The sequence below is a fragment of the Oreochromis niloticus genome, unplaced genomic scaffold (genome assembly GCF_001858045.2).
Source record: "Oreochromis niloticus isolate F11D_XX unplaced genomic scaffold, O_niloticus_UMD_NMBU tig00001364_pilon, whole genome shotgun sequence".
Lineage (NCBI taxonomy): Eukaryota > Metazoa > Chordata > Actinopteri > Cichliformes > Cichlidae > Oreochromis > Oreochromis niloticus.
Window position 1 is genome coordinate 67967 of NW_020327366.1, and position 24459 is coordinate 92425.

At 41.6% G+C, this 24459-nt stretch overlaps 2 protein-coding genes and 1 long non-coding RNA gene across 3 annotated transcripts; 2 read left to right on the top strand and 1 right to left on the bottom strand.

Moving 5' to 3' along the window:
* Positions 1 to 1206: 1206 nt before the first annotated feature.
* On the bottom strand, positions 1207 to 20107 carry LOC112844759 (uncharacterized). Its single transcript, XR_003217507.1, has 3 exons — positions 19983 to 20107; positions 16137 to 16139; positions 1207 to 1246 (listed from the first exon to the last, which is right to left on the bottom strand). It is a non-coding gene; the product is annotated as an uncharacterized LOC112844759 (long non-coding RNA).
* Positions 14575 to 18325, top strand: LOC109199800 (matrix remodeling-associated protein 8-like). The gene is made up of 4 exons (XM_019355133.2): positions 14575 to 14894; positions 15324 to 15665; positions 17851 to 17938; positions 18264 to 18325. Exons 1-4 carry the CDS (start codon positions 14579 to 14581, stop codon positions 18310 to 18312), a joined length of 795 nt encoding a protein of 264 aa, XP_019210678.1. The 5' UTR covers positions 14575 to 14578; the 3' UTR covers positions 18313 to 18325.
* LOC109199798 (E3 ubiquitin-protein ligase TRIM21-like) lies at positions 20016 to 23672 on the top strand. The gene is made up of 2 exons (XM_019355127.2): positions 20016 to 20159; positions 21739 to 23672. The coding sequence occupies exon 2, from the start codon at positions 21748 to 21750 to the stop codon at positions 23404 to 23406; it is 1659 nt and encodes a 552-aa protein (XP_019210672.1). The 5' UTR covers positions 20016 to 20159; positions 21739 to 21747; the 3' UTR covers positions 23407 to 23672.
* Positions 23673 to 24459: the final 787 nt, after the last annotated feature.

Below are 24459 nucleotides of genomic sequence, written 5' to 3' on the forward strand. Positions count from 1 at the left end.
CCCACACTGAAAACACTGGGATGATAACATTATTTGAACATTACCTAATAAGACTGATTTAGGACAGATAATTAGTTATGTTAAACTTTCCTAGCAGTCCTTCACAAACAGGGAACAGTCTGTCTATTCTCTCCATCTGTCAGCTGCTGCTGGCTCTTCCTCCTCCTCTTCCTCACACACTGCTGAGTTTGTCCTGGTGGATCATCAGGGTTGCAAAGCCTCACAGATGATGTGCAGCAGTGGGTCCCTCAGTCTGTCCTCACTCTGGACACTTGCAGTTGTCACACATGGAAATAAAATGTGTGATAAGCTGCAGGATTCAAACACAAGTGTAACTTATAAATACATGTTCATACTTTTATTCCACAATCAGAGAGAAAGAAACAGAGAGAGAGTGCAGGACAGACAGACAGGTGACAGTCTCAGGTGTATACACTGCTACAAAACAGCACAAGAGAAGGAGGATTTAGTGTTTGTGTTATTACGAGTGCTAAACAAGAAGAGTTCCCAGATGGTCCAGTGGACACATGTGTGACTCCTGTGATTAAAGCATCTTTCTTTCAGCTTAACGAGTGAACCGTCAGCTCGTTCAAACACACGTTAAAGTCTGTTTGGCTCGACACCACCGAACAGAGGCAGCAATATAACATAGCTAACATTAACAGTGCAGTGAATCCTGCTTGTGCCGTCATATTCAGGACTGCAAACCGAGCAGCATCACTGACTTTCAGCTTGTTGTGTTTGTGGATATATGACTGACTTTAATTATCCATAAAATCATCACATTCTCTGTAAGATTAAAGTCAACTATTGTATTATTATATTTTAAAGGCTTTAAAACCAAATAAACGCTGAAAGTACAAACATCACTAATGTCACATAACTTTGCCGACATGTGGCCAACAGTAATGTTTTAATGTTCTTAAACATTCGCACATAAATAAGTGACATAATATTCAGTACTTACTTCTGACAGTTCACTCTTCAGCCGCTCCCTTCGGCCGTATTTTGCGGCAAAATTATCCACACCCACCGCCGCGCTATGGATTGTGGGATATATGGGGCCACGAAGCGTGCACCGGACCACGCTTGATATTTGGGGAAATCGACGGCGCATTTGGAGTATGCATTTGAAGTATGCATTTGAAGTGCACTTTGAATTGTGACAGCCGTCGTCGCGTGGCGGTGACGTAATCGCACTTAAAATGCGTACTTCAAGCGTGCAGACCCTGAATTGGGACACAGCCTGAGGTTCTTCTGCAGGTGTCGGACATGTTTGGTCATGTGTGGTTTGTTGCTGGGAAAAACATGAATCAGTTTCACAGTAATGACAGCGTCCATCTTGTATCTTATTTTTAAAAAGGACAGCACAGGTGTTTGTGTCCATGTCACCAGTGGCGTCCTAGCCTGTTTGGCGCACCGGGCGAACACTCCCTCTGGCACCCACACACACACACACACAAACGTAAAACATTAAGGATTGTACATTAACATATTGAATCTCACCAGAGAAACAAACACACACATATGAAGAGAGAGAGAGAGTATGCATTGTATGCAAACAGCTACCAAACAGCCATCATAATTCGTCATACAATGAGAACAGGACAAATCAACAACTGACAATGACTAATTAATATTAAAATCTGTAACATAATGTATTGTTTGGAGTTTAGTTTGTTACTGTTGCTATTTTTACCATTTTTTTAGAGCAACTGTAACCCACATTATTTCCTTAGGGATTAATAAAGTATTCTGATTCTGATTGTTTCAGGATGACCTGCCATTATCCAATGACACATCTGCTTACCTGTATCTTTTGCTCGTTTCTCCTCCACTTCAGGATCGACATTGACCAATCAGAATGTTAAGCAATGTTCCCTCTAATGTTTCATGTGTCTGAACGAACACACAAACTCCCTGAGCGATCCTTTGGACCACTGTGAGCAACATCAGACGTGTGCACTGTGGTCACACCAGCATCGAATCCATCCAAATTACATGGTTTATTAAAATAATCAAATTACAGCATTTACATTTATGTTAGACTACTTTTAATTAACTGCTTTAGCCCACTTACAATGAAAATGTAAAAAAAATCTTGTTCATGACCTGTGTAGTATGCTAACACTATTGGAAGTAAAAATAACTTGAACTCCAATTTTGAAAACACAACTTTCTTTCTTTTTTAAAAAAAGCTCTGACTTGTATTGTGAGTCTGTTTTCTGAGAGAGTCTGTAACTCTCTGTCTGCAAAATACAGTATATAATGACCAATGCTGGGCAATTAATTATATAGTTACTTCTTTAAAAAAGTAACTCAGTTTGGCAAACAAGTTTTTATGCAGCTATTTTTTTTAATGCAGCCAAGGTGTTTTTATATAAACATTTCAAACTATTTACAGAACAATCAGCTGTTCTGCATCAAATCTGATGCCACACAAATTATTTGTGCCACTCCAAATAATAATTTCTGTCCACTATGAGATAAAGGAGAACAACAGCCTGATACCTGCAGGCCTGACAGCAGGAGATGTATCACTGCTGTAACACCTGTAACATTCAGCAGTTGCCTCATTGTTCTGACACACACAACAAAACTATTGACTACACTACACACTAACTACACAAGATTTGCTCTAAACGTCTCAAATCTCTCACGTCTCAAAGCACCGCTGTCACTCCTAAAACTTCCCCCCGTTTCTTATCAACTAGATGCCACGTTGCCATATCATTTTTTGATTGGTCGACACGGTACATTTTTGGACGAATAGGAAAGGGGGTGGAGTTTGTTTTTGCTCACAGGCTTTCGAGCCTTTTTCTTATAAAACGCCGTTATTACCGTTTCTTCCCGCAGTAAATATGAACAACGATAGTATTCAGGAAAAAAAATCCGAACATTGCAGATATTTTTATCATAACTCTGGTTTTACGTGTCCTATCAACACAATTTAAAAACTGGTATAAAGTCCACACTTTTCCGTCAATTGTTCCGTCTGTCCTGCTCACATCCCCATTGGTTGTACACGTTGTCATTAACGTGGCTTCACTGCACATCAGCCACGCCGCTTTGCTAGCTAAAACACCGGTGTCGGCACATAAGGACGCTGTCATAGCCTGTCAACGACGCTGATTAGCTGCGTATATACGAATGTAAATCGCATCATTGGCTGGACTATGGGATAAGGTGGCATCGTTCTAATCCCATATGGGAGCAGCCAGTCACTCACTGACTAACACTGCAAAACAGAATTGTTAAAGTATTAATTTTAATTTCAATTCAGGTTAGATTTTTTTTTTTTTTGTGCGCAACACAGATTTTCTGTGTGCAGAGACTGTGCCAGCAGTGCGCAATTGCGCACGTGCGCAGCTTAGAGGGCACATTGATGTTAAGATGTCATACTTTTGCGACTTCGGGAAAAAATGCGGTAAAACAAGAAACTGTACTTAAGCTGCAAGAAACCGCCTCTGTCCGCCGATCAACGGACCCTAACCCTTTAATAAACGGTAAGAAGAATTGATATTGTCCTTGCAACATTGGAATTTCATAAATGCACAAATTGCTTGGCGCGCAAAAGAATAATAATAATAATAATGGATTGGATTTATATTAGCGCTTTTCAGGGCACCCAAAGCGCTTCACAACAATGTGATTGGTCACTTGCAATGTTGAACCTGGAACAACATTTTCATGATGATCTGGGAACAACACCAACACGACGATATCAGATCATCCCCAGTGCACACAATACTCCCAACCCGAGGATCACCACAACATAACCTAACAGACCTACACCTTAGTTCACAGATTCACTTTGTCTAAGGTGTATTTCTGTGATTTCACACAACCCAGGATTCAAAACATGAATACTTAATGGGCTTGGATTTACAACATTGTGAATGAAAAGTGCTCTATTTGGAAGAAGCAGGCCCCCCTCCCCTTTCGACGGGTTGTGTGTGACTCTTTAAATCAAACTGTAAATTATAAATTTTAAATTGTTATTGATCCCTTTACCCCGAGTCCTAAAGTGTATATTTATTTTCTTACTCTTCTTATATTTGTTGTTTGTTTACTTGCACTGCTGGAACTGGAGCCTCGTTGTCTCGTCTCTCTATATGCTGGACTGTATGTAGCGGAGATGACAATAAAGTTTACTTTGACTTCAGCAGCGAGCAGGCGCACCGAGGGCTCTCGCACTCACTTTTCGCGTATAGAATTTTGACATCGGTGCATATTATAAGTCTGTATCATAATGTCTGGTGTTTTCATGTTTGTTGGTTTGTTTTAATTTTGTTTTATTTTGCGAGTTGGTTATTAGATGCTGCGCCAGCCAGCCAGAGAATCCCCCGCCGCCCCACCGTCTCCTCCCTGTGTAGCAAGCACCAGGCGCACCTGCAAACGAAGGACGCCCTTACTCCCAGCAAATGGGCGATAGAAACCCAATCTGTGCCTACGACATTCTCGATATGCGCTGGCATGACGTCGGGGAAGCATGAGTACGAGTAAAAAACACTTTTTGCCGATGCCCGTGATGCCGCCCCCCACCATGACGCCACCCCGGGCAATCGCCCCTGTCGCCCGTATCAAAAACCGCTACTGCATGTCACACTCAGACTGAAGTCACCTTTATAAGTTAGACTATGGTTGTGTCCAAATTCATGGGCTGCATCCTCCTGAGGCCGCATTTCTAGACCGATTACGTCACAGCGACGCGCCGAAGGCTGTCCAAATTCGTAGACTCCTCCGAATGCAGCCGACAAATGCGTCCTCCTTTTCCCCAAATTTGAAGGATGGGTCGGGTGTGTCCTTCGCGGTCTACCATATCCCAGAATTCATAGCGCGGCCCAGCCAAACTCCAGTTTCCAACAATGGCGGCCGCTACTAAGTTTTAAAATTACTCTTATTAATCTTTCTCGGTCACAAAATAAACATTTAACATATTTTCAGGCGAGAAAGTAGCTGTGTAAACATCAAATATCTGCTCGGTTTATCAAGATATCACATATTTGCAAAAGTGCTTCGATGTTTTCGGAGACGTCTGTTACCCACCAGCTCGATAGGTAGCTGGGAGCTCGAGGGTCACTGAAGCCGCCAAGAACGGCACAACTCCCGGCACATCATGTTCAGATCACCGCGGACTTTCGCTACTCAGGTTAAACGTAATATGTAAGTCACTTAGACAACCTAAAAATGTTATTGTTGGGCTTTTTTCATTGTTTTGTTTGTTCGTGAGTAAATCGGTTTGGCTGAGATTAAAGTTATTAGATCAGATTAGATAAATAAACTTTATTAATCCCCCGGGTGGGTTCCTCCTTGGTTTTCACACAGCTGAATAAACGTCAAACAGAAAACTGATTAAACAGAAGTGTGAGATGTTCGAGAACTTACGTCAGTGTCCTGTTATATTTTAGATAGCAAGGAGCAGACGGTCGAGTTTATTAAACTCCACTGAGACAGCGGTGACACTAATCTGAAGGCTAGACCGTCCAATTTCACAGCCGTTTACTTCCGGCCTACCCGACCTTCTGAGGACCCGGCCCACGTAGACCACGAAGGCCGGGTCCTCAGGAGGATGCAGCCCATGAATTTGGACACGACCTATGTCCAGGAGACTGAAAGAAGAACAGAATCAATACAATGAAACAGGAGCAGACAGGACTGGCTCACAGACGCCTTCTGCTGGTTGCTGGTTAGTGCATAAAACTGTGTTTCATAAACACTCAAACACACCTCATGATAGATTTCCTGTGACATGTTCATTTTTACTGTGTTCATTTTGCTTTTGTTAAAGGTCTTTGGCTCTGACTGTGTATGTTCAGCTTTTACTTTAAATGATTATGTCCTGTTATATCTGAGCTGTGAGCTGTGATCACCAGCTGCTGAATATCAGCATCTGAATGCAGCACTCGTAAAAACAGGAAGATTTCAGGTGAGTTTTATTCATAAAGTCATAAAAAGCTTCAAGTTTCTTCATGTAACACTTTAAAATCAGACAAAGGTCCATACAGAGAAGACTTTACAGGAAACATTGGATTAGAAAGCAGAGCGGGGTTATTCTACGTTTCACACAGAGCACACTGTCATCTGCCTTAAAGAAGTCCAGACGCTTTTCTTTGCAAGCTCTTTTGACTACGATGACCTGGATGACTGAGAACCTTCACAGACGTCATCTGCCTTTAACACTTTTCACATCCATGCCTCTGGCGCCCTCTACAGACGGCAGTAGAAACTGCTGCAGAGCTGTGAGTCAGTGGGATGTCACACAATGTTGAAGTGTGTGTCAGTGACTCAGTGAGCAGCTGTTACTGACCCACAGTCACTGTGAACACTTTACAGAGCTCCCACAGATCTAAGTGCTGACTCACCTGTTCAACATGCCAGAGGAAGCTCACATACACACAGAGCTCTGACATCATGACTCATGACATCAGCTCAGTGTAAAACATTTCAACAACTTCTTTAAGCAGTTTGGCAAAAAGGATCGGTCTCCTTTATCTAAAGGAGGCTTTTTTAATCACATGCTAATATCACCCTTAAATTTGACCCAAAATGCACTTTGTGAAGGTGGATTCAAAAGTTCAGGGTACCAACTTCATATATGTATCTACATCACAGATATGAAAGGTTTTCCTACCCACCTGTGTGCATTTCAAGGGCCTGACACTCTTTTCTACAGAGGCCACATCAGAGCAGTAATATACTGGTTTACAGAGTCAGAGCGAGAGGAAGGATATTAATACAACTCTGAGCCTGTAGATGAAAACATCCATTACTGTGTATGTGTGTGGTTGTTGTGTTACCTGTCCTCCTGCCAGCCTTCCTCTGAGGTTTGATGGCCACCTGACAATAAGTGACCTCAGGAGGACCTGAAGACATGAAGACATGAATGAAGTGATGCTGCTGGATCAGACACAGGAAACGTCTCAGTCCTGAGACCTGAATCAGCTGAACGTGTCTCTGAAACATGTCTGAAACGCTCTGTGAGACCCATGAAACTGTTTTTGATAGAAACCCCACAAAGAACAGATCCAGGCGGGGGGACAAAATGGTTTCAGGACATTTCTCAAATAAAAATGATTTTATCTTCATCTGCTGTTCTTAATAAAGCCAAAATAAAACGTGCTACATTAAAAACACATCAGTGAATGAACCTAAAGGAATCCTTCCCACCAGGTGCTCACACAGTCTGTCCCATCCTGAAGTTAATTTTAACACCCTGTTCCTGCTCCAGGAGCTGAGCTCTCAGACTCTCAGCCCATGCAGCAGGTCATGGTTACATGTCCTCTACCCCTGATCACCTCTGTGATCCTCAGAGCCACTATCTACTCTAACTAGACTCAGACATGATTATCATCTTGTGTCACAGCAAGCGATAAACAGACAGGCTGGTCCACAGTGTGGATTCAACACTTTGCCTCTGCTCAGTGTGAAATGGACACGATTATTTATTCACAGCCAAACAGTCGCTACTGATGAAGGAATGAAGGAAGTACAGTCCAGGTTACAGAAAATTTAAAAGAATATAGAATTAACAACTTAATTATAGTTGCTAAATTTTTCATTCACAAATGTCGCTTCTTGAAAATTACTCCAATTTTGGTTGGTTTTAAAAATGAAGCCCTGCTGTGGGAGGCTGTATTTAGATAAGTGTAACTTAAATAAAGCTCAAGCTTCTTGATTGATGTAACTAGATTGTTTATGCATACTTGTATATGTTATGTCACCTTACTGTACTTGTATGCTGCTTTATTCCTGACCTATACTGTTCTTTAAATGTTCCTTTGTTTGACTACTGCTTTGTTCCACTTATACTTGTATATGACTCTTCGTTGACATGTCAAAATAAGCGCTGTACTGTTATATTGTTTGAGAATTAAAAAAGTACAGTCCAGGCACCTTTTCTGCCTGGTGAGATCGAGCTGAGTGTCTGATGTCCTAGAACTGTCTTTATGTTGGTCGGAAATCAAACATCTTCCTACTGCTGATACTGCAGCTTGCTGCAACTCGTGAATGCGTGTCCATTCCACACTCTTTCACAGTTAATAATATAATTTAATAATAGGCCCCGCCCCCGACTGTACCGCCACCTTTAGTAACCAGCAGCTGGTCGGTCCCATTAGTCACATACTCAAGTTATTGGAGAAATGAGAAACACAGTCACTACATTGTGAACACGTATGAATTCAGTCATCTCCATTTTCACTTTTTTTTTTTTACATTTAATGAAACAGTTCATGAACAACCAATAACTTTTATAAAGTGTCCTGTATTTAGACATGTGTGCACACACACACACACACACACACACACACACTGAACTCCACTCACTCACCTGGAAGATAAACACTCAGGCTAATGATGCTGATGTGATTATTGCTCTGGGGATTTAACAGGTGACCTAAATCATGTGTAACATGTGAATTTCCCAAATGTGGCATTAATAAAGTCTGTGTCTATGCCAAACCTGAAGTTTAAACCCCTTTTTAAATTTACCAACATTTCTGATTTGCAGCTAAGACTGTGACATGTTTTCACAATTTGCAAGCCAGAATAGTGATCACTCTTGAAGCCTGGTTGCTGCACAATACTAGGACTACTAGCACTAGTTCTAGTACTACTGCTACTGCATAAAGCATATTGTTCAGGAATTTCACAGATTTGTTTAAGTCTAATGTGTTGGCTTACAGGTAAACTTGTTTTGGAGGTGGATAGGATGAAAACTTCCACCATCACATAATGTTTTCCGATCAGTAGGTTTGGAGTAAAAAAGAACTGAACGTATATTTGTCTTTTTTGGGCTACTTTTATGTCAAGAAAGTTAACTTTTTTAGAACTGTGATCAAGGATAACACATAAACCCTTGAAAATGTGAATGTAAAAATTTTACAAACTCCAGAAAAGTGGCAACTGATGTGGCTAAAGTGCAGGCATTTTGTACTTAAGTAGAAGTACAGCTGTTAGTGTCAAAAACACTTGAGTAAAAAGTTTGATAAAGTATCGGGTCAGAAATGTGCTCAAAGTGAGAGTCAAAGTAGTAACCTAACTGCACCGTGTACTATAATAAAAAAAATAAATAATATTAGTAGATAGGACTACAAACTTAGTGTGGTGGTAAAAGGCACAAAGGCCTCAGAGGCACATTTGGCAGCGATGGTTAGAGCTCAGACACCTGGAGCCTGGGGGTTGGGGGGCTAACAACACTGACTGGTAAAAAAAAGTCTAACATCTAGGTGTTACATGGTGTTGCAGGTGATAAAGAGCCATAAACTACTTCCATTTGTTTAAAGGAGATTGCCAGTTTGGTTGGGTGTTTTAGAGTCACAGAGATCCTGTTCTGCTTTACTTAAAAAAAAAGGATTTTCAGAGCTGTTGATATATGAATCGGTGCTTATAGAAACATGGATCAACCCTGTTTTTGACAGTGTGAGTGTTACATTGTGACAGTTTCCATAAAAGTCTGCAAATTCTCTGAACAGGTAGCCATGAAGCAACCATATTTTTCTTAAGATTAATTCAACTTAATATTATTTGTATGGCCATATCACAACAACAGCATAGCCTTAAACCAAGTTTGGAGTAAAGAGAACTGGACATATATTTGCTTTTTTGGGTTACTTTGATGTCAAGAAAAGTTAATTTGTTTAGAACAGTGATCAAGGATAACATGTAAAACGTTGAAAGTGTCAATATAAAAACTGCACAAACTCCAGAAAAGTGGCAACTGATGTGGCTAAAGTGCAGGCATTTTTTACTTAAGTAGAAGTACAGCTGTTAGTGTCAAAAACACTGGAGTAAAAAGTTTGATAAAGTATCGGGTCAGAAATGTGCTCAAAGTGAGAAAGTCAAAATAGTAACCTAACTGAACGTTGTGCTATAATCAAAAATAAAATCATATTAGTAGATAGGACTACAAACTTAGTGTGTTGGTAAAAGGCACAAAGGCCTCAGGGGGGACATTTGGCAGCCAGGGTTAGAGCTCAGACCCCTGGAGCCTGGGGGTTGGGGCTAACAACACTGACTGGTAAAGAATCTAACATCCAAGTGTTACATGGTGTTGCAGGTGATAGAAATCCATAAACTATTGTTTAGAGGTTGTTGTGGAAGTTTTCCATTTAATAAAGCCTGCAGACAAGTGATGAGCGGTAGCTAACATTGTTTAATCAAGACAAAAGTACAGAAACCAAGCATGGTGAGGGACTGCCATCGCTGGCGCAGAGGGTGAGCATGGCTCTCAGTTAAATACCTCCTACAGGAACAAAAGGCAGTACACAGCTGTTTTCACGCCTTTGGTCTTTCCCCCAAAGAAAGTTTCACACTCCCTTGCTATCTCTTACAGTGGAGAAAAGACAAAAAGACTCTTCCTGTGGAGATGGAAGAGTCTTCAACATCATACGAAGAAGGTCATTTTACTCCACACACACACACACACACACACACACACACACACACACACACACACACACACACACACACCCCTTTGGAAAATCACATAGTTTGACCATAAGAATTCCCAGAATAATTAGTGTTTGAGATTTCTGAAGCAACATCACAAAAGAAAAATATCCTTGCATGTCACTTTGCTTTCATTTGAAAATCTAAAGTTTTTATGTAAAACATAAAAGCAACAAAAACTTTAGATGTTAGAGATGTCCTGATGAAATTTGTGAATATCTAGATCAATGGTGTTTCCTTGTGAGAGTCTATAGGGCATAGACTGAGGCTGGGTTTTAGAAATACATGATGGTAACATGAGACATGTTAACTTTGAGAACACTAACATCTAGATTAAGGTGTGAGAAGTAAATGCATCACAGAAGCTGAAAAGAGGTTCCTTGTCTCTAGATTAGTTGAAATAAATTGAAAATAAACTGATTTGAACAGGTTTGATGCATTATACAAAAAAAGGTTGATGAAATAGTTCACATGATCTAAGCAAGAGTCACTCGGAATCTCAAATGTTAAAGTACACTTACTGATTGTACTTTTACTACATGAGCTAATGTAGATGCTCTAAAAGCACGCTGACTGAAAAAGAAGCACACATTTGGAGAAACTATGCTGTAACTTCTCATACTGTGAAGTTTTTCTGACAAAAGTGAATTGAAAACTTATGCTGTACAGCTTACTAAGGGGTCCTGTGATGGGCCATGTGCAAATACACAAAAGAACAAGTTAAATTTTACCATAACACTGACTGGAGAAAAGCCAGTTTGGGATTCTAATTGAGATTACAACTGTAATCAGTAAAATCAGTGCTGTGATAGTTAGTTTAAGATCAAAACCTGATTTAAAACACAGTCTAACATGAACATTCTTGCCCCTGAAAATAGGTCAGGATGGCCGAAAAATGTACTTTAAAATGAGATTTTCTTTTTTGTTTCATTGGAACAGTAAAGTACCATAACAAAGAAATGAGTACACCTTTGTAGATATCACTGATATGGAGTTTTTCATGTTTTACATAAAGACTTAGGGCTGCTAGTTTCCTAATGGCATTTTCTCATTTAAACCATGGTCAGTTAAAAAGTTTAGCAGCAAGACACTTGTTTCCTTTGTTCCATCAAACATTTCTTTCAGACATCTGTGTTTATCGGAGCGATATGTGACTATTGAATCAGCAGAAAGTACACAAATACAAGATTAAATATTTTATTTATTTATCAAAGATACATAATTACACATTGATACAATGAACAAGGTGTCTATAACAATTACACATGGTGTAAGAAAAACATTATAACATACAAATAAGTGTTTTATGATAATCTGACACACTTTAAAAGCATAAGAATAAAAGTTTAAAAAAATCATGTTCTTTGATGATCACATTACATGTATCACATTTTTAAAGCATAACGTAGGGAGCAGAGTGTTCACAAAAACAGTTTTAGAGGACTTAAACACGATTACTTTTTCCACAGTGCTTGTATGCCTCTTGCAAAACTATGTACTTTTCACCATAAGACACAATAACTCACGATTATCTAAGACCAGCCATGAAATGTCCGTCGCTTCATTACGATCATTTGTCCCCGCTGTTGCCCTCAGATCCAGTCTTCTGTACTGGGGGGTAAAACGTCTCTTTTTGGGTGTTCATAAAAATTTTCTCAAAAAGCGATGTTGGTGAGGGGACCAGAAACACTGGGTTGCAGAGCAGTTGGTAAGGACTTGTATATTTCTGGAGAGTCAGCAAAAGCTGTCTTGCTCGTGCTCCTGATTGGATATGTGGAGCCCGGCTCTGATATCTCACTGGTGGCAGCTAAAGGTAGGCACGCCTTGGAGGCGGAGTTGGTCTCGGGCGCAATCTTTCAAACGAGCCTCACGGCATTTCAGGCAACCTCAGGCTGGAAACAACATCCGGTCACTTGTGGTCAAAATCCACGCAGAGCTGGTGTTTCGCAGGGATCAGGTTAACACATCAGGCTTAAATCAGAGTCTAAAAATATAAAGAAAAACAAAAAGAGTTTTAAAACACGCAAACTAGCAAAATATCAAAGGAGCATAACATGATACCTGATGAGGAAATGATAGGTGATGTAGACATGTAATGTATACGCTTTCACGGGAGTTAAACTAGAGCTTATATATATATATATATTTAAAGTGTATTGTACATGGGATAGGCTCCAGCACACCGCGCGAGCATGAAAAAGGATAAGTGGAAACGAATGGATGGAAGGTGTATTGTACGTGTTACAAACCATTGTTATATATTTTTTCTTAAATGAAAGGATTGAGAGAATGGTCAAAAGGAAAATGCAAAAATGTAGTTAGAGAGGAAGATTAACACTTACCGATTGATATGCACATAGGGAAAGCAACGGCAGTTGTTGCTGATCCCTGGTTCGCAGTTGTTGCGAGCTCGTTTCCCGCAGGCTCTTCTGCACTTCGGGCGTAGCGATGAGGCTCAAAACACCCCATTCAGACAAAAGTAAAGGCGATCCGCTTTTAGCTAGTAGAAATAGATTTCGCTCTCTGTGAGGCTGAAGGCATAACCCCAAAATCCGCCGGAGCTGTGATGAATTCTGTCCTACATTCGGTTAGCGGGTGCTGGCTGAACCCTATTCGTGTGAGTTGCGCGGGGGTGGCAGAGGCTCTGTAGCTGGTTACCGGGGTCTGAGAGACCACAGTGAGGTTGGTAGGTCTGGTGGCCATGTTGTTTGTGAAAAAAGGAGAAAACTTGTTTTTCTGAGAGAAAAAACAGTTAAATTTACGTTGAAATGTTAGATTATTTATCCTGAATGGGAGCCAGCAAGTTAACCTATCGCTGAACAGGTAAATCCAAGCTGAGCGCTATTGGCTAGCCGGGGTGCGAATGTTATGTGATTGGCAGCGGGGCAGTAAGGTTTACCTGGAGGCGGAGTTGGTCTCCGGCGCAAATTTTCAAACTAGGCAATGGAGCATTCGCCTGCTGAGCCAGGGAACGAACAAGTAGGAAAAACTGTGCTCTGGCTGAAGTTCCGTGAGAGCAAGAGCGAAAAGGAGGACTTAGACTCTGCGCGGATTTTTAGTGAGAGGGCTGGTTTTTTGAAGAAAAAGACTAAGGGTTTTTTCAGGATTTCCCCTGTTATCGAATATAAGGGTTAGGGTATATGAGGGGGTCCCTACAAGTTATTCTAGGGTTTTTTGGATAGAAATACGGAGGATTTTTTGAGGAGTTTCTCCCTGCTTATTTCCTAAGGATTGGGGGTTGGGAGCGGGGAGAGAGTTTTAGGGAGTAATTGTACGGGGTTTTTTTGTGGTGCGTTTTTTGGAGAAAAAGAGTTTTTTAAGAAAGTTTTTTTTTATGTTGGGAGCCGCGGTGCGTTTATGCTCGGGGAGATCGCGAGACTTTTTTCTTTTTGCGATTCTGAGTTTGATTTTAAATCTCCTTGTTCGGATTAAACAAATGCATATAAAATGAAATAAAGTGTTCCCCAAAGGCATGCACCCTGTATTTCTGGCCATACTGAACGTTACAAAAGCACAAGTTTAACTAAGCACATTTATACTGGTTTAACATGTTTTCACACACACAAAAGCACGGTCCCAGACACAGGCGCGCTCACGGGCGCTCCTAGACACACATGCGCTAGGGGCGCGCACGCGGTGCGCGCTCACGCGCTGACCCACCAGTAGATGGCGTTTTTTAAAGCATAAAAAAAGTAAAAACTTTTTTAATAGCTTAAAAATAAAAGAATGCTATTTGATATAAAAAATAATCAATTAGTTGGTTTTGGGGGAAGAAAAAGCAATGAGCTATGAACTAGCATATTTTGGATGAATATCATAATTTTTATGAAAATCATATTTTTTATGAATATCATATTTTTTATGAATATCATATTTTTATTACTTCCTTTATTACTTTATTACTTCCTTTACTTCCTGAGCTCATGAATATTTTATTGGGGGGCCATAAATCACTCAGTTTGACATAAGGGGTATAATATCCCTCTCTAACACACACGAAGTTCAGCTCCAAGTCAGAGAAACAGGAATGGAGAGCTGCTGGTTACACAGCAGAGGACATGATGGAGGATCAACCTCACTGATGTCTGTCTGTCTGTACTCTGATATTTTGCTTTTAGATGTTGGGATGCAGATGGTGGTTACACAAGGGCTAAAGTTTGTAATGCTGCCCTTCAAAATACCACGTGACCTTCCTCATGGCACCACAGTGGAGTGGAGACACAACAGTGTGAAAGTATACAAGTGCATAGCTATAAATTTTGGCACACAGCACCAGCCTCGCAGAGATCGTGCCAGGATGGATGGATATCCACTGACAACTGGAGACTTCAGTCTGACCCTTAGACACCCTCACCTCAGTGACAGTGGAGTCTACACCTGCACCGTCAACAACACATACAGAGACATCCTGCTACAGAAAGTGGTGACTCTCAGTGTCACAGGTGAGTGTAACAGCTGTTTGTGTGAATCGAACATGAATCAGTGTAATCAAAGATCTGCTGATGGATCTGTGATAACCTGATATCACAGAAACAAAGTGAATTAAAAAAGTCATACTCTGCTGACATGTTACATTTTTCCATCCATTTAAAACTGTTCAGATGAAGAAATGTCGCAGTGTTCAGGACATTGTTCAGCTGTGAGTCCAGCTGTTTCCAGCTGTTTGAGAGTGAATGTGTAAGAGTAAAGAAAGCAACAGAAAGCTGTGCAGCCTCACACATAAACACAAAAGCAGTTCAGCTCCAAGTCAGAGAAACACTGAAAACAGGATGAAGAGCTGCTGGTTACACAGCAGAGGACATGATGGAGGATCAACCTCACTGATGTCTGTCTGTCTGTACTTGACATGTTCTGCTCTGGTCTCTTTTTAGATAATGAAGTAGGCGTGTTGGAGGTGACACAAGGGGAGAGGTCTGTGCTGCTGCCCTTTCAAACCACAGCTGACCTTCGTCAGGGCGTCACAGTGGAGTGGACACGCTCAGACTCCAAACACACCAAAGTCTGCGTGTTTCAGAAAAGCCAAAGCCAGCCAGACAAACAGCACCAGGGTTACAGAGGTCGCGCAGAGATGGATGAAGATGCACTGAGAACTGGAGACTTCAGTCTGACCCTGAAAGACCTCCGCCTCACTGACAGTGGAGTCTACACCTGCACCGTCTACAACAAGAATGGACACATGCTGCTACAGAAATCAGTGACTCTCAGTGTCAGAGGTGAGTGAACAAGTCACAGGTCTGAGTGAGTATTTGCTAAATAATGCAATCAGACTAATAAATCATGTGGGTGTTCAAATCATGGGCTGCATCCTCCTGAGGCCGCATTTGTAGGCCGATTACGTCACAGCGACGTGACGAAGGCTGTCCAAATTCGTAGACTCCTCCGAATGCAGCCGACAAATGCGTCCTCCTTTTCCCCGAATTTGAAGGAAGGGTCTGGTGTATACTTGGTGGCCCACCATATCCCAGAATTCATAGCGTGGCTCAGTCAATTCCAGTGTTCAACAATGGCGGCCGCTACTAAATTTTAAAATTACTCTTATTACTCTTTCTGGGTCACAAAATAAACTTTAAACATATTTTCAGGCAAGAATGTGGGTATGTAAACTTCAAATATCTGCTCGGTTTATCAAGATATCGCATATTTGCAAAAGTGTTCCGACGTTTTCGGAGACGTCTGTTACCCACCAGCTCGATAGCGAGCCGAGAGCTCGAGGGTCACTAGAGCCGAGAACGGCACAACTCATCATTTCGCTACTCAGGTTAAATGTAATATATAAGTCACTTAGACAACCTAAAAATGTTATTGTTTTTGCTTTTATCAGTGTTTTATCTGTTCGTGAGTAAATCAGTTGGCTGAGATTAAAGTTATTAGATTAGATTAGATAAAGTAAAACTTTATTAATCCCCTGGCTGGGTTCCTCTTTGGTTTTCACACAGCTGAATACATGTCAAACAGAAAACTGATTAAACAGAAGTGTGAGATGTTCGAGAACTTACGTCAGTTTCCTGTTATAGTTTAGATAGCAAGGAGCAGACGGCCGAGTTTATTAAACTCCACTGAGACAGCGGTGACACTAATCTGAAGGCTAGACCGTCCAGTTTCACAGCCGTTTACTTCCAGCTGACCCGACCTTCTGAGGACCCGGCCCACGTAGACCACGAAGGCCGGGTCCTCAGGAGGATGCAGCCCATGAATTTGGACACGGCTCATGTCATGTATAAAGAGATATGATGAGAGTCCATCCTTCTCCTGCTCCTTTACCAGAGAAACTCTGAAATATCTCAGGCACCTACATAACCCAGAATCATCTTCAATAAACACGCAATCATTGATAAACCGAGAGTGAAACAAAAACCTGACATTATCTATCAGAGGCCTCAGAGCTTGAGGGTCCTGCACAGTATCTTTGCTGTTCCTAAAGCTGCACTCTTCTGTTCAGTTCAATTAAATTTTATTTATATAGCACGAAATCACAACAGCAGGCGTCTTAAGGTGCTTTATATTGTAAAGTAGATCTTACTATGGGAAGGAAAAACTCCCTTTTAACAGGAAGAAACCTCCGTCAGAACCAGGCTCAGAGAGGGGCGGGGCCATCTGCTGTGATTGGTTGGGGTGAGAGAAGTAAGACAGGATAAAGACATGCTGTGGAACAGAGACAGAGGTTAATAACACATATGATTCAAGGCAGAGAGGTCTATTAACATATAGTGAGTGAGAAAGGTGACTGGAAAGGAAAGGCCCCTCCCTTTCCTGGTTCTTCTGGAGGTTTCTTCCTGTTAAAAGTTTTTCCTTCCCACTGTCGCCAAAATGCTTGCTCATAGGGGGTCATATGATTGTTGGGTTTTTCTCTGTATCTATTGTTGTACGATCTACTGTACAATATAAAGGGTCTTGCCCTGTGTGATCGACCCCAGCCTCTATGGATCTTGTGCTCAGAGCTTGTTCCTGTACTGCCATGATTAGTGCCTCTGTGGTGTCTTTCAGTCCAGCTTTGTCCAGCCACTGGTAGGATTTCTGGATGTCAGCCTCTATCTGCCGGTGGTAAATACCGTGCAGGGGCACAAATAAGAGGCTGTGAACCCAGATTTCCATCCACATATTCAATCACAGAAATCAGATTCACTCAATCTTGCTCATTAAGATTGAGTTGTGCAGTTTTATAAATCTAACAGCCTGAATTTGGAGACCTGACCAGAGTCAGTGTTCAGCTCTGCTGGGTCCATGCAGGCTTGGACGGTCACTCATGTTCCACTAGTGATTTTAGTATTTCCACTATTCAAATTCAAACTAAACCACAGCTGAGAGGAAAGAGTCTTGCACATGGTCACCTGGTTTGTGTGTGTGATGTAGAAATAAGTTGATGAGTTCTGAGACTCGCTCCTGTTTTCTCCTCTGCAGCAACCTTAAAGGGAGCCATGGCAGACATGCTGGCACGTCTCAGGAGGAGGAGGAGGGCACCAAAATCTGAGATTAAAGTGGAAAAGAGGTATGTTTGCAGGGTCACAGTGGTGTCTGTGTTTACCTGTGAGGTCACCATGGTAACTGCAGCTGGTCCACTTTAAATGAGCTCAGTGAGTGAGGATGTGTAGGGTCACATGATCACAGGAACTCACCTGCCCGTGCATGTATGAATGTATGAACCTGGTTTAATTCTTGGCTCTGATCCTCATCCTAGTTCCAGCTGATCGATCACAGATCAGAGAACCGATCAGTCTGTTTGTAGGATATTGATCAGCTGGCACAGCTGGGATAGACTCCAGCATCAAACCCACGGACCCATGTGAGTGTCTGACTGTCCTCTGTGTCCTCAGGAACAGGAACCAAGAACAGGAACGTCTGACTGCTGAAGAAACAGTCTGAGGAGGAGGAGCTGGTGATGAGCAGCCTGTGTGTATATACAGTATCTCTTGTGTATTCAGCCCTGAGGAAGATGAAGGTCCTTTGGCCTTCCTCTGCTAACAGCTAACTAACCTCAGCCAGATGTTCTGCAGCTGTTTCTCTAACAATAGAAGTTTATAATGATGATGACCCCGAGCGTGTTTCTGCTGTTCTGATGGAGTGAAAATGCTTCATTTGAGTCAAAGGTCAAAGCTGCTGACTGTCAGGAAGCATCAGAGCTTCAGAGAAGATCAGACAAACATCATGACACACCCCCTCTGACCCACGAGTCCTTCCTGCTCCAATCTGAGCAGGAAGGACCCGTTAGATAAACATGGACTAACTCTGAGTGCAGAGCTGGTTTGGAGCTGTGGAGACTTACTAAGGAGTAAAGTGGACATGAATGAGTCACAGAGGGAGGAGGAGGTGAACAGTGATGTTTGTTAGACATGATCAGACTGAAGAGATGAACAGAAGAAGAGTTTAATGCTGGATTTGAACAGAACAGGAAGATAAGCTCCGCCCAGCAGCTGAGTCCTCTCTGCTCACACTGGTGTTGGACTGCAGACCTCAGGGAGTCTGCTTCCACATCTGGTTTCCACAGCTGGAGGAAGGAGGACTGTCCCACGAGCACGCCTACGCCCCTCTGTCATTACTGAAGTAGTGATGGTGTTTAATCAGTGTGAGACTGTTTCACTGGTTCAAGCAGAGATTTACATAAATGAGCTTTTATGAGTTCTTATATTATCTTATCAGGCCGTTTGCTCCTGTTAAAGATAAATGTGCATCGAACTTTGTGGATCTTTAAGTCTAATAGTTTAAACCTGTGTGTGACTTTGTGTCCTTGAACGGCCCTGACAGACTGCTGTAGTCCATAATATTCATTTTTCCTGCTGACTAAAATAAGCAGCTGAGCTCTGTGAGGGCAGAGCTGCTGCTAACAGGTGAGTCTGTTACCTGGACTGGACTGAGTGAGCTGCTGTGTCACAGCTTTATCAGTGACACACTCAGTGTGTGTGTGTGTGTGTGTGTGATATGTCATAGTGCTTGATAAACACATGAAAATATATTAAAGGTTGATTCTTTTTTTCTTTTGGTTTGTGGAACAAAAATCAGCAAAGAAGAAACGCTGGCGTAAAACTTAGTGTAGAAGTGCAACAAACATAAGCCGGCTCATTTGATGGTGTGACGCTTGAGAAGGATTTGCGCACCTACATCATTATTTACGGTTTAAATTGTGCTGCCTTTAGGTGCACCTGGTAAATTCAGGAATCTCTACTCCAAACCACAGCAGGTTGTTTTAAAGGCTTTTCTGGGTTAAGTTCAGTTAGCTTTGTATAAACACATGTGTGAGAAATGTTCTTCAATCAGCTCTTTTTACTCTCTTACATTTCACAGCCAGTACTTTTGTACTTTTACTTGAGTAAAGAAGTTGAATTAGTACTTGGAGTATTTTTAACAGTAGTACTTCTACTTCAGTACACACTGTGTGAACTTTTACCACCTGTGTCTGAGACCTCCTTCAGGGTCCACCTGAAGCTCTCAGTCTGCTGTGGAAAAAGGAAATCCAGGTGAGTTTCTCCTGATCACCTGAGGCCGTCATTACTGTGTGAACCCACTCCTCACTCCTCCCACCCGCTGCACACAGTCACTGAGTACAGACCGGCTGATAAAGGGAGAGGCAGGAAGAGGCGGAGCAAAGACGAGAAGTTCAACGTCATTTTGCAGAAGTGAAAGTGTGAGAGAGCAGCAGCAGAGCTGCAGTCGAGTCCTGTTTGTCTCTAAAAGAAGATTCACTGGAGTCCATCAGGTTTCTCTCAGCAACAGTGGTGAGTGCAGCTGATCACACTTCCTGTTTCTACACAAATCTTCACTCTGTTCACTTCATGCTGACTCATCACAGTCACACTGGATCCATAGAAATCTGCTCATGTAACCACAGATCCACTGTAGGAACATCGAGCTGCTGCTTCAGTCTCACTGTGGCTCTGCTCAGGACTGTGGACTCAGACTGTGCTCTGGACTTCAGACTGACTCCACACTTCCTGGTTATTCATCACTTCCTGTTCCTATTAGACTGATTCTGGATCTGATTGATCATAAGGATTACAGACGTGAAAACACCTGTTTATTCTTTATTGATATAAAGCCTTTGATACTGTAAACCAGCAGATTTTGGTCAGTACTTCAAAAAGTCATTCAGACATTTTACAAAGAGAGATTGTCTGACTTAGTGTATCCTGTAAGAGTCACAGATGTTCCTGAATCATTCAGAAAACAGTCGATGCTTCACTTTATAACTTTGTGTGGAAACATAAATCTCATTATTTAAACAGATGTGTTTGAATCATCCTGATAATCAGGCTTTAAATATGTCAGAGTTCACACATCAGCTGTGATGTTCAAGCTGAACTGGATCAAACATGTCATCAGACACAAACATAGATGATGGTGTTTAATCCCAAAGCTTATTTAAACAAACTGGAGGACAGAATTCCTCCTTAAATGTGATTTTGATCAACAAAATTCACTGATCTCATTTTCACACACAGGCTTTATCATGGTGGCTTCTTCTCTACTAACATAAATCTTTGATCTGGACAAACAAATATTGAAATACAAAAATAAATCAATGTTTTCTGAGGATCCAGAATAATTGAATGCTGTATCCCAGCGAGTGACTGGAAAAGTTCATCTTCTTCCATATCCTGAGTTTGTGAGGAGCTGTGATGTTCCAGTATCTGTGAGAGAAAACAGTTTTTAATGACGCACAAATGGAGCAAATATACAGACACCACTGAATAAACATGTTCTCATAAATGCCATTAATATACTGGATCAACAGTTAATAACACATTTCTGAGGTTTATGATTCATTGTCCTCCTCACTGTCACTTCTATTGGAACAGTCACTGTTTAATATTAATGGCTCGTTGATCTGGACTTACAATAAGAAGGATTTAGTCACCAACAAGGTCGAAGTTTACTTCACAGTAATTGATGGAAAATATCCAACAAACTGATTTATTCAAGTATAAAATGATCTGGATGAATCTTGGAGCTTCTGTAAAACAGTCAGAGAAACAATTTCACATCTTTCTAACGACTGTTTTTATCTTCATCCCCAAAGTTATTCTGTTCATCTGGACGCTGCACTGTACAGCAGACACTACGATGTTCAGTTTGTGTTTGGGATGAACCAGTTTGTGTCTGAGTGTGTTGCTGGGTCTCCACCAGTTACTCTGAGAACTGAAGAAGCTTCTCTGATGAAACGTCTTCAAGAAACTCAAAGAAGTCCAGACGCTTTTCTTTCCAAGCTGCTCAGACTACTGACGCTTGTTTCTCTCTTTTTAAAAATGAGATTTAAAGTGAATTTTGAATCAAATGTTTCTTTTCTTTCTCCCTCAGAGTGCAGACATGTCTGCTGCCAGCAATCTGCGATCTGAAGATCAGTTTCGGTGCTCCATCTGTCTGGATGTGTTCACTGATCCAGTCTCTACACCATGTGGACACAACTTCTGCAAAACCTGCATCAGTCAGCACTGGGACATGAATCAGAGCTGTCAGTGTCCCATGTGTAAAGAGACTTTCTACACTAGACCTCAGCTGAGGGTCAACACCTTCATCTCTGAGATGGTTGCTCAGTTCAGACGTGAAGCTCAGCAGAAAGCCAGCAGCAGCAGCTCAGAGCAACAAGCTGCCAAACCAGGAGAAGTTCCCTGTGACTTCTGCACTGGAACCAGACTGAAGGCCCTGAAGTCCTGCCTGGTGTGTCAGACCTCCTACTGTCAGACTCACCTGGAGCCTCATCTGACAGTGAAACGTCTGAAAAGACATCAGCTGATTGATGCTGTGGAGAACCTGGAAGGCAGGATGTGCACGAAGCACGATAAACTTCTGGAGCTGTTCTGTAAGACCGACCAGACATGTGTCTGCATGCTCTGCCCTGTTTTAGACCACAAGAACCACGAGTTTGTTCCTCTGAGAGAAGAATATGAAGGAAAGAAGGCAGAGCTGGAGAAGACAGAGGCTGAGATTCAGCAGATGATCCAGAAGAGACGACTGAAGATTCAGGAGATCACAGAGTCGGTGAAGATGAGTAAAGATGCTGCAGACAGACAGAAAGCAGAAGGTGTTCAGGTCTTCACTGCTCTGATGGAGTCTGTTGAGAGACGCCTGAAGGAGCTCATGAAGGAGATCGAAGACAAACAGGAAACTACAGAGAAACAGGCTGAAGGTCTCATCAAAGATCTGGAACAGGAAATCTCTGAGCTGATGGAGAGAAGCTCTGAGGTGGAGCAGCTCTCACGCTCTGAAGACCACCTCCACCTCCTCCAAAGCTTCTCCTCCCTGAAAGATGTTCCACCCAGCAAGGACTGGACAGAGGTCAGAGTTCATCCACCATCATATGAGGGGACTGTGGGGAGAGCTGTGGCTCAGCTGGAGGAGACAGTCTGGAAACCCATGAAGAAGAAGCTGTTTGAGGCTGAGCTGCAGAGGGTGCAGCAGTATGAGGTGGATGTGACTCTGGATCCTGATACAGCTCATCCTGAACTCATCCTGTCTGATGATGGAAAACAAGTGTATCATAGTGATGTGAGGAAGAAACTTCCAGACAACCCAGAGAGATTTTCTCTGTGTGTTATGGTTTTAGGAGAGCAGAGTTTCTCTTCAGGCAGATTTTACTTTGAGGTTCAGGTTAAAGGAAAGACTGAGTGGGATTTAGGAGTCGCCAGAGAGTCGATTAACAGGAAGGGAAAAATCACACTGAGTCCTCAAAATGGTTTCTGGACTGTGTGGCTGAGAAATGGAAATGAGTACGAAGCTCTTGATGACCCTCCAGTTGATCTCTGTCTTCATCCTGGTCCTGAGAAGGTGGGGGTGTTTGTGGATTATGAGGAGGGTCTGGTCTCCTTTTATGATGTAGGTGCTGCAGCTCTGATCTACTCCTTTACTGGCTGCTCCTTCACTCACAAACTCCACCCATACTTCGAACCCTGTCCTAATGATGGAGGTAAAAACTCTGCACCTCTGATCATCTGTCCTGTCAATCAAACTGAGTCGATCAACGACTGATTTTATTTGATGAATGATTGATTTTTCTTGAAGGGACCAAATGAACATATTGAGTGTAAATCCTCTACAGTCTCCATGTTTCTATAGAATCTGATCATCAGGACTCTGATTCACACTTTGATTCTCATGGAGTTTGATTTGAACAGAAGAAAAGTTGAATCAGGAAATGTTCCCACTGATGGAGACTCGAGCTGAAGAGCAAATATCAGAGAATAAATGTCCAAAAGCTTCATTTACAATAAAGTTTGTTCAATGCTTTGAGTGAATCCAGACTCATGTGTGGCTGTTATACGGAGCATCAGAGTCCAGCTGAGTTATGTTGGATACAAACTGCTTATTTTGGCTCTGTGAGGATTTTTGTTCACTGAAAACTGATAAGACGGATAATATTCAAAGAACTCTGTAGAGATTCATGCATCCATGTTCTCCACCTGCAGGTGTGGAGGAGAAAGGTGGAGCACAGACTGCTGCATCCTTCCAGTCACATCATTTTGATGATTATATTTCCATGTTGTGATGATTTGGGTTAAAGAGAAACAGAGTTGAACGGCTGCAGTCACAGCATGAAGAAGATGCTGAAGCTGAGCTGTCAGTGAACATGTTTCACAATTTACTGAAACATGTGTTTTTTTTTCTTTATGCCGTACAACCTATTTTAAAAGAGCTTTGATCACAACATCTTTGCTTTTTCCTCCAATCGTTTATTCAGCTTATTTTATTTAGTTTAACTAACAAAGGCTTAAAATTTAACTCTTGACCTGATTTAAACGTTTAATTTCTCATTAACTCAGACTTTTAATTTATTTCCTTGTTTAATGTATTATTTCTTTGTTTAATTTTTGCCGATCCCTTCTGTTTAACCTGTTTAATCTGACCTTTGACCTATTAATTTTAACAGTACTCTTGTTTTGACCTTTGACCTATTCATTCCTTATAACAAAAAACCCTTTTATCTGATATTTTCACCTTATTTATTGATTATATATATCTATTATATTTTATCACCTTACCTTATTTTTTATTTCTTTATTTTTTCTTTATTACCTTCTTCTT

Bases quoted from the DNA above. Each gene is read 5' to 3' on its own strand.
- LOC109199800 (XM_019355133.2), top strand. From the start codon at position 14,579: ATGCAGATGGTGGTTACACAAGGGCTAAAGTTTGTAATGCTGCCCTTC. The intron at 14,895-15,323 runs GTGAGTGTAACA...GTCTCTTTTTAG, and splicing joins GGTGACTCTCAGTGTCACAG to ATAATGAAGTAGGCGTGTTG. The intron at 15,666-17,850 runs GTGAGTGAACAA...TCTCCTCTGCAG, and splicing joins AGTGACTCTCAGTGTCAGAG to CAACCTTAAAGGGAGCCATG.
- LOC109199798 (XM_019355127.2), top strand. From the start codon at position 21,748: ATGTCTGCTGCCAGCAATCTGCGATCTGAAGATCAGTTTCGGTGCTCC.